The sequence below is a fragment of the Capsicum annuum genome, chromosome 1, assembly GCF_002878395.1.
Source record: "Capsicum annuum cultivar UCD-10X-F1 chromosome 1, UCD10Xv1.1, whole genome shotgun sequence".
In the NCBI taxonomy this organism is placed as follows: Eukaryota; Viridiplantae; Streptophyta; class Magnoliopsida; order Solanales; family Solanaceae; genus Capsicum; species Capsicum annuum.
The window spans coordinates 3,604,808-3,620,263 of NC_061111.1; the positions used below are offsets into that span (position 1 = coordinate 3,604,808).

The 15,456-nt window shown below is 32.9% G+C and overlaps 1 protein-coding gene across 2 annotated transcripts; it reads right to left on the reverse strand.

Annotated features, from left to right (window-relative positions):
* Positions 1 to 7,688: 7,688 nt before the first annotated feature.
* On the reverse strand, positions 7,689 to 11,031 carry LOC107865316 (probable aquaporin PIP-type pTOM75). 2 transcript variants are annotated; one of them, XM_016711608.2, is made up of 4 exons: positions 10,514 to 11,031; positions 9,283 to 9,578; positions 8,066 to 8,206; positions 7,689 to 7,956 (listed from the first exon to the last, which is right to left on the reverse strand). In XM_016711608.2, exons 1-4 carry the CDS (start codon positions 10,842 to 10,844, stop codon positions 7,864 to 7,866), a joined length of 861 nt encoding a protein of 286 aa, XP_016567094.1. In that variant the 5' UTR covers positions 10,845 to 11,031; the 3' UTR covers positions 7,689 to 7,863. The 2 variants fall into 2 exon arrangements, with proteins under 2 accessions (XP_016567094.1, XP_047270547.1); XM_047414591.1 differs by lacking the exon at positions 7,689 to 7,956 and having other exon boundaries at positions 8,125 to 8,295; positions 10,514 to 10,993.
* Positions 11,032 to 15,456: the final 4,425 nt, after the last annotated feature.

The window sequence follows — 15,456 nt, forward strand, 5'->3', positions numbered from 1 at the left end:
CGAGTGTCAAAAAAAAATATGTCCATACAGTATCTACCATATGGATACCAAGTATGAAACTATTCTAATTAAATTTTGGACTTACTCTAAATATTTATGACTCAATGGGGGCAATCTGTCGAAAAGAAAGAGAGTTCCTTCAATGGGATTTGGAATGCCAAAGTTCTCCAAGCCTACAACTAAAAGGATCTCAAAATTTACATGCCTTAAGGTGGACAAGATTTGTTCGTTTTCACCTTAAGCGGGCCTCTAACGAGTTTATCCTTAAAGGATACTAAAACTTTCATGCCTTGAGGTGGACAAGATTTGTCCCTTTATACCTTAAGCTGACCTCTTACGGGTTTATCTTTAAAGGATATCAAAATTTCTATGCCTTAAAGTGGACAAGATTTGTCCCTTTGCACCTTAAGTTGGCCTCTCACGGGTTTATCCTTAAAAGAATCTCAAAAGTTCCATACCTTAAGGTGGACAAAATTTGTCCCTTTGCACCTGAAGATCTCAAAAGTTCCATGCCTTAAGGTGAAAAAAATTTGTCCCTTTGTACCTTAAGCTGGCCTCTCGCGGGTTTATTCTTAAAAGGATCTCAAAACTTCCATGACGTAGGGTGGACAAAATTTGTCCCTTTGCACCTTAAGCTGGCCTCTTACGTGTTTATCCTTAAAAGGATAGACAAAATTTGTCCCTTTGCACCTTAAAACTGCCTCTCGCGGGTTTATCCTTGAAAGGATATCAAAATTTTCATGCCTTAAGGTGGACAAAAATTTGTCCCTTTGCACCTTGAGCTAACTATTGGAAAGGGCCCATTCTTAAAGAATACCATTGTATAAGTGCATCAAGTGAAAGGGCCCATATTTAAAGAAGACAATTGCATAAGTGTATCGATGAAAGACCCCATACTTAGAGAAGATCATCGCATAAATGCATCGGTGAAAGGGCCCATACTTAAAGAAAACCATGCCATCTTCAAGCAAAGTCTTTCAGTCTTAAGGTGACAGAGGCGAAGTTAAACTCTTACCACCTTAACCCGGCCAATGGTTGCATATTGCATATTTGTTTCAACCCTGCAAAAAAAAGGAGGAAACAAGAAGAAAGTTAAAACACAAATAGAAAGGATATTACCTGTCAGAGCATTGCGATCTTGAAAATTGTATATCACCAACTTGGATTGAGACAACATACCTTGATGAAAATAAAACCCTCAAAATCTAGTTTGAGGCAATCAAATCGCCCTTTGATGGTGATGGTCCCACATCAAGATATTAATTATTTGGGGAAACAATGCAAATCTGGAATCCTCTGTAAGATAGCATATAAGATCGACTTCGAAAAATCATCTGGAATAATCCAAAAAATGATAAAATCTAAATTTTAGATATGTTATACATCCATGTTTCCTACATCTATAGGATCAAGCGGATCATAATTTCGATACTCTCACATTGAGATATAATTTTTTTGGTGATGTCGCGTAAATCTGAAATTGTTGATGCATCAAAACTCAATGTTGATTTCGGGATAACACCTGAAAATATCTCGAGTGTATTAAATTATGAATTTTGGATATGTTATAGATCTTTGTATCTAGTTTCACAAGAATCAAGAGGCTTGTGATTTTATCCTTCCTACTTCAAGATATGAAAGTTTTAGTAAAGACGCGCATATCTGAAATTTTCAGCATGATAAAATTCAGGGATAACTTAAAAAAATTATCGAGATTTATATTGAAATAATTTAAATATGAATTTTGGATATGTTATAGATCTCGAAGTCTAGTTTTTGAAATATCAAACGGTTCATAATTTTGATATTCCTACAATTAGATACGAATTTTCTACCACTAACATGCTGTGCTGAAAAAAAGTGACGAAAATAAGAGAAAAGTAGGAGGGAAAGAAATTACCTCAATATTGTTGATGGCTTGAAAACCCCAAAATTGATATTAAAAAGGTGGGGAAACTACCTCCTTTTATAGAGTTGTAGGATGGATTTTTTCTTCTCCAATATAAATTCAAATTCAAATTGGAGATGCAATTTTATTAAATTTAAATCCGTACAAAATTCGAATTATATTAAATTCAAAATATATTAGTCTCAAATAAATATTACGGATTAATATAATTGAATTAATTATTTAAGTCCAAATAGGTGTATGGATTTAAATAAGGCTCAACATTTATTGTTTAGTCCATTAATTTGGGCTACAAATGATGAACCCACTTTACTAAATTCAAAATATTGTCATATTCTAGAGGCCCAAATAAGTGTCACATGTCAAATGATGTGGCATGCCAAGTCAAGTGAAGGAGCCAATAGGACTGTGCCACATGTCAAACTGATGCAGCAGGTCCATGAAATTAAAGCCCATAAAAGGCGCCACATCACTTAAATCTGATTGGTCAAAGGAAGTCCATATTCATCATGACGTTTTCTTTCCTACAACTATAATTCAGAAAAAGGGACTCCACCCCTAGAACTCTAACAAGTAGCAAGAGAAAGCTCGTGGATCAAACTCCGCAATTTCTCTAAAAAGCTCAAGCACTCAAATCAAGTTTATCAAGATTCAAGATCAAGACCGCAATATTCAAGAACAAGCTCAAAAACCCTTGAATTCAAGCACAAGGCAAGATCAAGTCCCTCAAATCAAGAAATCAAGTTCAAATTCAAGATCAAGTTCGAAGCCCTTGAATTTATATTTGAAAAAGCGAATCAGAGGATTCATAGAGATTATAACACTCGCATTGAAATCAATAAATTGATTGTGGCAATATATTTTTCTTTTCTTGAATTATTTATTTTCGGCCTCGAAAATTTTATTGTCCAACACAGTGATCAGCTATTAATTTGTTTCTTTTTTAGAGTGGAATCCACGCTAAAATAACACTAACCAACATTGGATAGTTAGTAGGCGTTTGGCCATGAAAACTAAAAATTTTTGGAGTTGGAGTTAAAGTTGGGGTTGTGTTTGGCCCTGTCTTTTTTGAAAAAAAAAATTGAATTTTGAAAAAACATTTTTAAATATGATTTTATGCCCTAACTTTTACAAATTATCAAAATCACCCAACTAAAATTTACCAACTAATGGAAAAAGAACACAATTAGTCACTATTATAAAAATAATTACATATGCATGGTCATATTTAATGAATTTCAATTATGACATATGAAATTTTTGCATTAATAGTCATTTCTCATATTTGAAAATTTTAAATATGGATGTTATATTAACAGATCACTGTTTTCTGTTTTTTAGGTAACAAATATTATCTTTCAAATAAATTTATTTTTTTAGGAATTTATTTAATTTATTTCCTTCATTTTCTGTTCCTAAAAAATGGAAAATGATGAGTTATTATTAAATTTTAGGATGCCACTAATTTATTTCTTTAATTTTTTTATACATGAAAGATTTTACTGTGTGTCAATAAATTATTTCTATGTAAAACATGTTGTTGGACAACAAAATTTTGAGACCGAAAAATAAATAATTCGAGACAAGAAAATATTGCAACAATCGATTTTATTGATTTCAATAAGTGAGTGTTACAATCTGTATGAATCCTCTGATTCGCCTTTTCGAATATAAATTGAAGGGCTTAAAGCTTAGTCTTGAATTTGAATTTGATTTGATGGACTTGAGGGACTTGATCTTGACTTATGCTTGAATTCAAGAGTTTTTGAGCTTGTTCTTGAATATTGCGGTCTTGATCTTGAACTTTGGAACTTGATTTGAATGTTTGAACTTTTTAGAGAAATTGCGGCGTTTGATCCACGAGCTTTCCCTTGTTATTTGTTAGAGTTCTGGGGTCTCTCTTCTGAATTATGAGACCCCTATTTATAGTTGTAGGAAAGGAAGAGTCATGATGAATATGGACTATCTTTGACCAATCAGATTTAAGTGATGTGGCGCCTTTTATGGGCCTACTGCATCAGTTTGACATGTGACACGGTCCTATTGGCTGCTTCACTTGACTTGGCATGCCATGTCATTTGACACATGGCGCTTATTTGGGCCTCTAGAATATGACAATATTCTTGGGCTTAGCAAAGTGGGCTCATTATTTATAGCCCAAATTAATGGGTTAGCCCAATAAAAATTGGACTTTAATTAAACTCATATATGTTTGGACTTAAATAATTAATCTAATTATATTAATCCACAATATTTATTTAGGACTAATATATTTTGAATTTAATATAACCCGAATTTTGTACGGATTTAAATTTAATAAAATTGCATCTCCCACAAATGCTCCCTACTTCAAGACTTGTCGAGATATTTAATATTTTGGAGACTAGCCTTGAAGTATGATTATTTAAGCATGTTTCCTTCGTGTTTCAACGATCCTCATACCTATGGATGCCACATTCAAAAATTTAAAGCCGAACCATATTGATATTGCCTCTAAAAACTCTCTCATTTTTTCCATGAATCTCTACACTTAAGACCCATTGGTGAGGCATGATATTTAATTTCAAACAGATTTTGGAAGACTTTTTTATCGTCTTACTTAATTAGGAATAAAAATCTTCCGATTTGAACTTAGAATGAGAAGGAAACAACCTCCAATTTGACTTTGTATGGGAGAAGAAAACAACCTCCGATTTGAACTTTTATGGAAGAAGGAAATTAACCTCGAATTTGAATTTGTATGGGAGAAGAAAATAACTCCTACTTTGAATTTGTATGGGAAAAGAAAACAATCTCCAATTTGAATTTAGAGATGGAAATTATTTCAATCTGAATTTATATTAGAGAAGGAAACAATCTCCAATTTGAATTCGGAGATGGAAATTATTCCAATCTGAATTTATATTGATGAAGTAAACATTCATCCTACAACTCTATAAAAGGAGGTGGTTTCTCCACTTTTTCAATATCAATTTTGGGATTTTCAAGTCATCAACAATATTGAGGTAATTTCTTTTCCTTCTACTTTTCTCTTATTTTCGTCACTTTTTTTCAGCACAGTATGTTAGTGGTAGAAAATTCATATCTAATTGTAGGAATATCAGAATCATGAACTGTTTGATATTCCAGAAACTAGACTTTGAGATATATAACATATCCAAAATTCAGATTCAAATTCTTTCATAATTTAATACAATTGAGATATTTTCAGGTGTTATCCCGAAATCAACATTGAGTTTTGATGCATCAACAATTTCAGATTTACGCGACATCACCAAAAAAATTATATCTCAATGTGAGAGTATTGAAATTATGATCCGCTTAATCCTATAGATGCCGAAAACATGCATTTATAACATATCAAAAATTTGGATTGTAACACCTTTTTAATTGTTCTAGACGATTTTTTTGAAATCCATCTTGACAGATGATTCCAGATTTGCATTGCCTCACCAAATAATTTATTTCTTGATGTGGGACCATCACCACCAAAGGGCGTTTTTATTTCCTCAAACCAGATTTTGAGGGCTTTATTCTCATCAAGGCATCTTGTCTCAATCCAAGTTGGTGATATACAACTTTTAAGATTACCACGCTTTGATAGGTAACGTCCTTTCTATTTGTGTTTTTGCTTTCTTTCTTGTTTCTTTTTTTTTTTTTTTTGGAGAATTGAAACAGATAGCAATATGCAACAATCGGCTTAGAGTACGAGAGTTTAACTTCGCCTCTGTCACCTTAAGTTCGACCAATTTTACTTGAAGACGGTGGACATCGGCTTAAGGTGCAAGAGTTTAACTTTTCCTCCGTCACCTTAAGTTCGACCAGTTTTACTTGAAGACAGTGGATATTGGCTTAAGGTGCGAGAGTTTCCGACCAATTTTACTTGAAGATGGTGGCCAGCGGCTTAAGGTGTAAGAGTTTAACTTCGCCTCCATCACCTTAAGTTTGATCAATTTTACTTAAAGTTGGTGGATATTGGCTTAAGGTGCGAGATTTTAACTTCGCCTCCGTCACCTTAAGTCCGACCAATTTTACTTGAAGATGGTGCAGTGATTTTCTTTAAGTATGGGCCCTTTTCAATGTTCATTTTAAGGTGCAAAGGGACAAATCTTGTCCACCTTAAGGCATGAAAATTGCGATATCCTATTAAGGATAAATCTGTGAGAGGCCAGCTTAAGGTGCAAAAGGACAAATTTTATCCACCTTATGGCATGGAACTTTTGAGATGCTTTAAAGGATAAACACGCGAGAGGCCAACTTAAGGTTCAAAGGGACAAATTTAAAAATTAAATAAAGGATAAAAATAATGATGAGAGAGAAAAAGATATACATATTAATTAGGATAACATTAAGTTTGAAATTATAATTAGCTTATTTTTTAAAATTGCTATATACTTAATATTGAAAAAGTAATGTTATAAGGAAAGTTTTATTTAAAAATTTAAAAGATTGGGGTTATATGTAATAATAATAATAAAAGTTGAAATTGGAGTTGGAAAATTGTGAAAACAACAAAAACCTGTTTTCCCTTTTTAGAAAAAAATTTCGAATTTTCATGGCCAAACACCACAATTTCCAACTCCGAAAAAAATAAAAAAAATTTCATGACCAAACGGACCCTTAATAATGAGCAATATGATCGAGTTGATTGAACAGGTGATTTAACGAAAAAAAATCTTTGATTCGAAATTCTCACATGCTTTTCCAATTGATCTCATTGCATAGAGTTTACTATCATATTTTAAATTGCACCGATAATATAAATGTGCAACTTAATTCTTTTGTTATTATTATTGTGATTGTTAGAGTTTGACTGCTATAATTACGGGGCAAAAGATCTTTTAATGTTTTCCTTTTTTTTTTTCAAATCCCTCATCTTTATTTGATTTTTTAAAATTTTTGGGAGAGAAAAAGAAACGTGGGGAATACAAAGTAGAGACTACAAAGTAAAAATATAATGCAACTCCAATTTGTTCCTCTCCTCTTTTAAAATTGTCTTGGTTATTTTCTTTATTTTGTCTAGATTTATTTGAAATGCCTTCTTTTTCTCCTCTACATCCCTGGACTAAAAATTTGAAGTTCATAAAAATAACCTTCAAGATACTGATGTAAATTGCGCTTACATTTTATCTTCCTCAGACCCCTTTTAATGAAAATATATTGGTATAATATTGCTGTATATTTTGAAAATGACGAATGCTCAAATGAGGAGAGCTTATTCTTCGCAATTTGAACAGGGGCAGTACAGACGTAGATGATATCATTACGAGGACATTAAATCCCTTGCAAAACTAATGGGATGTAACTCATAATTTTCCGCAGCTACATCCATAGCTAGACAGACCCCCACCCCCTTGAGTTCAATCATATGTGCTATTTTCTAGCAAAGGGACCAGAAGATGAGCAATCAAATTTGCTACCTCTACCCACTACTCTTTAGCTCATAATGGCTAAACCTCCCCACTTGACCTTGGGTTATTCGGTATAATCCCACAAGTGAAGTCTGAGCATTCCGCTCTATATCCGTCAGCTTTTTGACGAAGCTAAAATGATCTCCATCACGAGGAGCGATACAGACATCGATGAGATAATGATCACAAGGAAAATCCTCCACTTGGGCCTTGGGGGGTTTGGGAGGGGAGAGGATAGAGCACGAGCAAACCTTAACCCCCCCCCCTTTTACCTTGTCAGGTAGAGGAGAGAGGTGGTTTCCGAAAGACCATAGGAGAAAGAAAGCAAAAAAAAAAATATTTATGAAGACATAAAGCAAAGAAGAGTATTAAAAAGGATAAAATAAAGAACCTTCATTAACAAGGTAACAGTACATCATCATAACCTGATAAATTTACACACATAATAAACATCTTAACAGAAGGAAAATCCACAAGGAGACAACTAAAAATTTGACAAAAGAAGGGTGTCTTGAGAATCCATCCATGGTGGAGACAGAAAACTTAAGACTTGTGGAATGGCATGGCTCTGATGATTATTTGGTGGTAAACTGCAGCAAGAGCAGCACCAATGAATGGTCCAACCCAGAAGATCCACTGTTGATGATCAACAAAAACAACATCTTGTTAGTTTTGGCGTTTTAGTTTATAGTTTAAACAACGATGGTGTTGGAGCCAGTTTGAAAGAAAGAAACGTTTTTCTTACGTGGTCATCCCATGCTGCATCGGTGTTGTAGATGATAGCAGCTCCTAGACTCCTGGCGGGGTTGATGCCAGTTCCGGTGATGGGGATGGTGGCCAAATGAACCAAGAAAACTGCGAATCCAATGGGAAGTGGTGCCAAAATCTGCGATACAGTGCAAATTTTCAGAACGACACCTTCAAGAATTTAACTTATACGCACCAACAGTAAAAAGATGTACGTGGTGCCAAAATCTGCGATACAGTGCAAATTTTCAGAAAGACACCTTCAAGAATTTAACTTATACGCACCAACAGTAAAAAGATGTACTTTATCAATGCCCAACCATGCACAAATGACAAAGACACCCAGTGTATTTCCACAAGTGAGGTTTGGTGAGGGTAAGATGTCACGGACGCGCGCGCTAGACGTTCCCCTACCACCTTGGATGGTAGAGGCTGTTTCCGATATAGATTTCGGATAGACCCTCGGCTCGACGGACCACAACAATCTGACATGGTCAATTACTGCATTACCAAAAAAATGCCACACCTACAGTAACTTATCACGTGAACATCACTATCTTTAGCCTAACTCAATCAGGCCCACAACGTTTTTGTCAAGGACATGGGGTCCCCAGAATAACCCTACACCAACTAAAAGGACTTGCTGACAAAACAAGACATGCCACATGCTAGCATGAACATCATTTTTGCCTAACTATACCAAAAAGTAAGACCACTTGTCTTGAAAGGATTTAACTTTCCACATAGAATAATTAACTTTTGCAGTACAAGTGTAATTTAGCATGTCAGGTGAGGTTAAAAAATTATGTTACTATATTTTAACATGTTACAGCAGATATCATGTCCTTTTCCTTCAATTACTTTAGTCATCTTTTTAGGTAACTTGAGAGTTTAAAACAACTACTTAGATTTGTTGCACTTTAATCGAGAGTCTTCGGCACGAGGTAGTGGTAAAATTGCATCCACTCTATTCACAGTTATACACTTGTACACTTTGTGTGAAGAGTTAAACTCTATCCCCAAAACCAATTCACCCCAAAACCCCAAACATACACGCACAACTGCTTCTATGCGAGTGTAACTGTGTTAAGATCAAATGGAGCTTTGAAGTAACATGTAATTTCCATGATAAGCAGACTTGACATCACAAAAGAAGCAATAACACTTGAACCAAAAAAACATGTTAATCTCGAAACTACAATAGAAAACACTTACAGGAACATGTGAGTCTCTGGCATTTCTCTTGGCATCAGTGGCTGAGAAAACAGTGTAAACAAGGACAAAGGTGCCAATAATTTCAGCACCAAGACCATCACCTTTGGTGTATCCAGGATTAACAACATTAGCACCACCACCAAGTCTTTGGTATGGTCCTTGCATGAATCCCTTCACCACACCAGCACCACAGATTGCACCAAGGCACTGCATCACTATGTAGAAAATAGCCCTGGTCAAGGACAACTTCCTTGCCAAGAAAAGTCCAAAGGTCACAGCTGGGTTGATGTGTCCTCCTGTTTGATATCAAAACACAGAGAAATCAGCTTCAGAGACAAAATAAGCAGGCAAGCCCATAAGAGCAAAGACTCATCTTTTTGTAGTTTAGACAGAGAAAGTAAACTAATAAACATGTTTTCAACTTTGAGTCTCCTCAAGAATCCTATAAAATCAGTTGATAAAAAGTATGATGTACAAAATAAGTAACCACAAAAACTGAATCTTTTCATGTGATTACTCTCAAAATCCCATAAAATTAGTTGGAAAAAACAACAGCTTACAATATTAAGTTAACAGAAGCTCAACATATAGATCAAAAGAAAGGAAACTAAAGGAGATCAACTCAAAAAAAGTTCATATTTTTACAGTATGAAGGTAAAAAGAACAAGCTAGAGCAAGATACTGGCCAAAAGAAGCAACAAGAATAGAAGGTAAAACTCCATTTTCGCAATTCACACACATAAATTAAACCAGTAAACTGAATCTTTATTAGTTGACAAAAAGTATGATTTACACAATATGTATAGACAAGCTCAAATATCATGAACCAAATGAATGAATCTTCTTTGTTCTGCAAATACTCAAGAACCCACAAAACTAGTTGACAAAAGTATGATGTACTCAATAAGTGACCACAAGCTCAAATATCCAAAGCAAAAGAAGGGAAAATCAAGGGAATCAACTAATAAAAGTTCATATTCTTACAGTACAAAGAAAAAAAATCAAGCTTGATCTAGATAATAACTATAAGAATCAACAAGAATAGAAGGAAAAACTCCATTTCTGCAACTTAGACACAGTAAATAAACCAAGTAGCATCTTTTGACCCTCTGAAACAAGGCAAAAACTAAATCTTTTTAAATAATATGCAAGAATCTATAATATTAGTTGACAAAAGTAAGCAAAGCTACAATCTTTAGCAACATAAAAACAAAAAGTCCAAGAAACCAACCTGAGATACCAGCAGTACAATACACCAAAGCAAAGATCATACCACCAAAAGCCCAAGCAACACCTTGAATACCAACTGATGAACACAGACTATCAGATCTCTTAAGTCCCATAACAGTCAAGATTGTTATGTACAAGAACAAGAAAGTTGCCATGAACTCAGCAATACCAGCCCTATAAAAGGACCATGATGACAACTCTCCTGGTTCAAACAATGGTGCTGGTGGTGGCTCTTTGTAATCTTTGTCTGTTTGTGCTGCTGTACCCAATGGTTGTGTTTCCCTGTACTTGTTAGCTCCAAGGCTAACATCTTCTTCCTTGTTTTCTGCCATTTTTTCACACACACACAGAAGCTGAAAGCTTCAAAACCCTTTTTGCTTTGTTTGAGACTTTGTGAGTTAAGAGTGGACAGTTCAAGAACTGAGTTTGGTACTGGGATAAGATAAGAGTTGTGGTTGTTTTATAGTGGAAACTCATTATTAGTGCAAATTAATTAAATGTGGGGATAAACTTATTAAATTTGTCTGATTAATTATTGTCTTATTGGGGGCCTAATCTTTCTTTTCTTTTTTACTCAATATAATCTTACTATGTAGTAATATTTGAGGAAGGTAAAATTACTGTGTGTGTTAGCAGAAGTTCCACGTTAGCAGTCCAAAAGAAGTTATACTCAATATAGTCTTAAATAGTAAAATTTAAGGAGGATAGAATTATCGAGCGTGTTAACAAAAGTTTCATGTTAGTAGTCGAAAAGAAGTTATACTCAATATAGTCTTAAATAGTAATAAAATTTAAGGAGGGTAAAGTTGTTGAGTGTTTTAACAGAAGTTTCATGTTAGTAGTTGAAAAGATTGAGGAGCAATATACAGGTATAGGATTTTTTAATCGAGATTCGAGTGAGGTCTATGTTCTCAATCGGGAGTCCATCGAGAACAGTCTCTCTATTTCTTTAGAGGTATGGTATAGATTGCTACACGTTACTCTCAATTCTACTATGTGAAAATACACGAAATATGTTGTTGTTGTTGTATTCGAGTGAGATATACGAGAAAAACTAAACTATTTGAGTTTAGCTTAAAGCAGAACATATTACATCATGTTAAAAGTATTTTTAGGCTGATTTAACCTAACAAAAATATACGTAAATCTTACTCTTATTTAAAAGTAAAGAAATTGTATGCAATTCAGAAAGGATATACAGGACTAAAAAAACAACAGATAATAATAAAATATTATTATAATAAAAATAACTCATAACCAAAGTAGAAAAGATAATAAATAGTCATAGAATTTAAGGATAAAAAATAACAATAATATTTATTTTTAACAATTATACTTTTCGAGCTAACTTGCACATAGAAAGTTGAGCAATATTATTTTGTTAATTTAGTCCACTAAATGAGTATATTAGTTAATTTTAATCATGATAAATAAAAGAGTATTCTGGAAAGTGGCAGAGTGGAGAAGAAGTTGACAGATTGTTTGTATGGTTTATGTTGTGTGCTTATCTTGTACAGAGTGTCAGTGTTTAATTATTTGAAAACAATTTGAACTTTGATTAGCTGGTCCAGCCCAAACTTATTCACCTAATCTTTCAAATAGTTGTAACAATGTGACCAACTAAGCAAAATTATAAAACTTACTTATTTGTCCTAATGGAATGGTAACCTTTTAATTTTCTATCAGTGACGGAGTTAAAAAAAAATTCAAAAAGGTTCACAAATAAATATATAAGCTAGCCGAAAGATTTCAACGTCTACTATATATATATATATATATATATAAAGATTATTTTTATCTGAAACAAAGATAGCTCTGTCACTGTTCTCAACCTTTTTAAAGAGGTCTAATAAAGGCATTTATGGACTAAATTATTAGAATATTTGTCGTATAAAACATCTCGCATTTGTTCGAAATTTGAAAAAAAATCGTATTTTAAGTGGAGTGTAATATAGGCAGTTCTAACACTTTAAATCAGTGATTGATTTTCATAACTTAAAATCGTAACACACAGCTCACAAGAAAATGTTATCGACTTGAGCTAAATCACTATTGGAGAAAATAAAGGAGCCTAGAACTAAATTACTCCACTTGAAAGTGTGATAAAAATGTGATTGCACAAAATCAATCATTCAATCAAGATTTGAAATTCAACGAATAATGCGTTGTTTCTTTTTATTTTATTTTTGGTATAATATTTAAACTCATTAATGCGTTTAAATTCACACAATATGTGTTACGTCCTGACCCTTAAATCAAAGTTCCTAAGTTCAAATTTCCTATTTTTCAATTTGTTCTTTTCTTAATTGAGTCACTAAGCAAAATGATTTTTAAAAAAAAATATTTTAAGAATAAATCACAGCCACAATTATTTAAAAAAAAAAAAATGGAAACAAAATAAAGTTGATTGAGTGGCTAAAAAAAGATAGCCGTTTTTATATTTGTGAGAAATTATTATATGTGACCGTTATGGAAAGTGACAGCTCATTTGAATAAGCACACGGGCCAAGGCCCAAAGGCTAAAATGGGCTGAGCTAATGGGCCATCATCCATCAATGTCATTACTTGTTGTGACATCAAAATGGGGCCCATCTATTTCAAAATTGCTGTGTATTTTCTATTTTACAAATCATTAAATATAGGAAAGAGGAAAAAAAAAAGGATCAATATGGAATATTATGGAAGTGCTTATCCAAATGACATAATTAATTGGAAAAAAACATAAATTCCGATACTTGGAGCTTAATAAATTTTTTTTGATATTTTGCATATATACTTAAAATTTCGGGTCTGTTGAGATACATAATCAGCTCCCAATACATTCAATAAAGATATATTTTTTCCTATGTAAAGATACATAATTAACTCCCGTTTTTTTTTTTCGATCCTGGGTCTGTCCAGATACATAATACATCCCACGAAAATACATTTTTTCTTTGTAAAGATACATAATTAACTTTTCATACATTTTTTTCAATTTTGGGTCTGTCGAGATATATAATTAACTCCCTAATACATCAAAGGATAATACATAGTTAGTTGAGATTTTTATAATTACTTTGTAAGGGTGAAATTTGTATAAATATAGTAAGCTAAGGTATATATTAATGTTAATTTTCCTAATTAATCACCCACAGACTAAAAAGAACAGTGCATTAAAGTTTTCACAAAGACAGGAAAGGATTGATCAGAAGGATATATCGTACGAAGATTTACCTTGCATTTTCGTAAGAGACGATTTACACGGCTTAAACTCGTAGCCTCCTAGTTACGTCAACAACTTTACCAATTATTCAAACACTCTTAGCGCTAATCACCCAATATATTCCTATGAAGGGTTGATTTTTCTTTCTTTTAATTTCTCTTTGGAAAATAAAATTAGGTGAAGAGATGGGCATGTAAATATGATGTATGTCGACATTCCACCAACTAATAGGTAGAAAGTTTAAGGCATAATACATAAATAAAATGTTATTAAATTAACGTTATTAATAATAGTAATAGTATATTAAATTAATGTTATCAAATTAACATTATTAAAATGTTACGTTGTATATATAAGGTAGAAAATCTATATTTATGTACATATGTTAATGTTGAACCACATGAAACAAGGTACTTAGATAGACCAGTGGTGTTATTTGTTCTTCTTGGGCGTTTCATTTAACCTACTGCGCGGGTTCGATCCCTGCTAGTGGTTTTTTTTTTAATAAAAAAAAAGTTAGATGCTGCTACTATAGAAATAAATAAAAAAATTATAATAATAAAAACAAAAATGACGTTGTTTTAACACAAAAGTAAAACTTTGACAGTGCACAAATATGACATTTAACTATTCAAAACTGCACAAATATGACATCCCTCCAAATCAGCCCTTTTAACGACGTAACACCGTGTGATTGGATTAATTTTCCACGTAGGCGCGAGTGAAACTCACGCATGGGGTTGTAAAATCGGAGGTCATATTTGTTCAGGTTTTGAATAGTTAAAGGTCCTATTTGTGCATTATCAAAGTTTAAGGTCAAAGTTATAATTTGGTGTCAAGTTTAGGGTCATATTTATGTATTATGTCAAAATTTAAATTGTTTCTAAGTTAATAATAATGTTATTTTTTATTAGGGTCATTTTGATTTATGTTTTTTAGTTTAGTTAAGACTTGAAATTTAATCAAGCAAGAAAATTTTTGAGTTTTTTTATTTTAAATTTTTAGATGTATATACTATATTGAAATGCTTTTTGAATTCTATGGTCTTAAACATGTAATTTGAAGGAGTGAACTTAAGAGATATTCTTTATTAAATAATTAAAAGAAAAAAACAAGACACATAAATTAAAACAACCAAAAATTAATTATATACAAATTAAGAGGAATGTGTGATGTTGGAATGGCCAAGAAAAAGAAATACATTAAGACATTCCCTTCATTTATTATACAATGTAGGGGCCAAAATCACAAGAAATAACCCCTTAAATCCAGCCCCAATCAATGGTGAAGTCAGGATTTTCATTAAGAGGGTTCAGAAGTAAACATACAAACCAATCGAAAGGGGGTTCAACATCTACTCTATATACGTAAAATAAATTTTTTTTAACTATATATAAATAGTATCCAGGGGTCTATTGGAAACAAACTCTCTACTTCTTCGGAGATAATGGTAAGAATTGCGTGCATTTTACCCTCCCCAAACCCTACTCTCCCCAAACCCCACTGTGTGGGAATACACTGAGTTTATTGTTGTTGTATATATAAATCGTATAGTTTTTCATCGAAAAAGATTCGAATGAACCCCTGATCTAAGGATAGCTCCGACCCTAACCCTAACCCTAACCCCAACCTCCTTTTTTTTGTTTGTTTTACAGAAAGTTACTATATGATCCATATCTAATATTCTACCAAAAAAAAAAAACATTTGTGACACTTGTGGGGGCAATTCTGTGTTGTCT

Bases quoted from the DNA above. Each gene is read 5' to 3' on its own strand.
- LOC107865316 (XM_016711608.2), bottom strand. From the start codon at position 10,844: ATGGCAGAAAACAAGGAAGAAGATGTTAGCCTTGGAGCTAACAAGTAC. The intron at 9,579-10,513 runs GTTGGTTTCTTG...GATATCAAACAG, and splicing joins TTGTACTGCTGGTATCTCAG to GAGGACACATCAACCCAGCT. The intron at 8,207-9,282 runs GTAAGTGTTTTC...ACTGTATCGCAG, and splicing joins CCAGAGACTCACATGTTCCT to ATTTTGGCACCACTTCCCAT.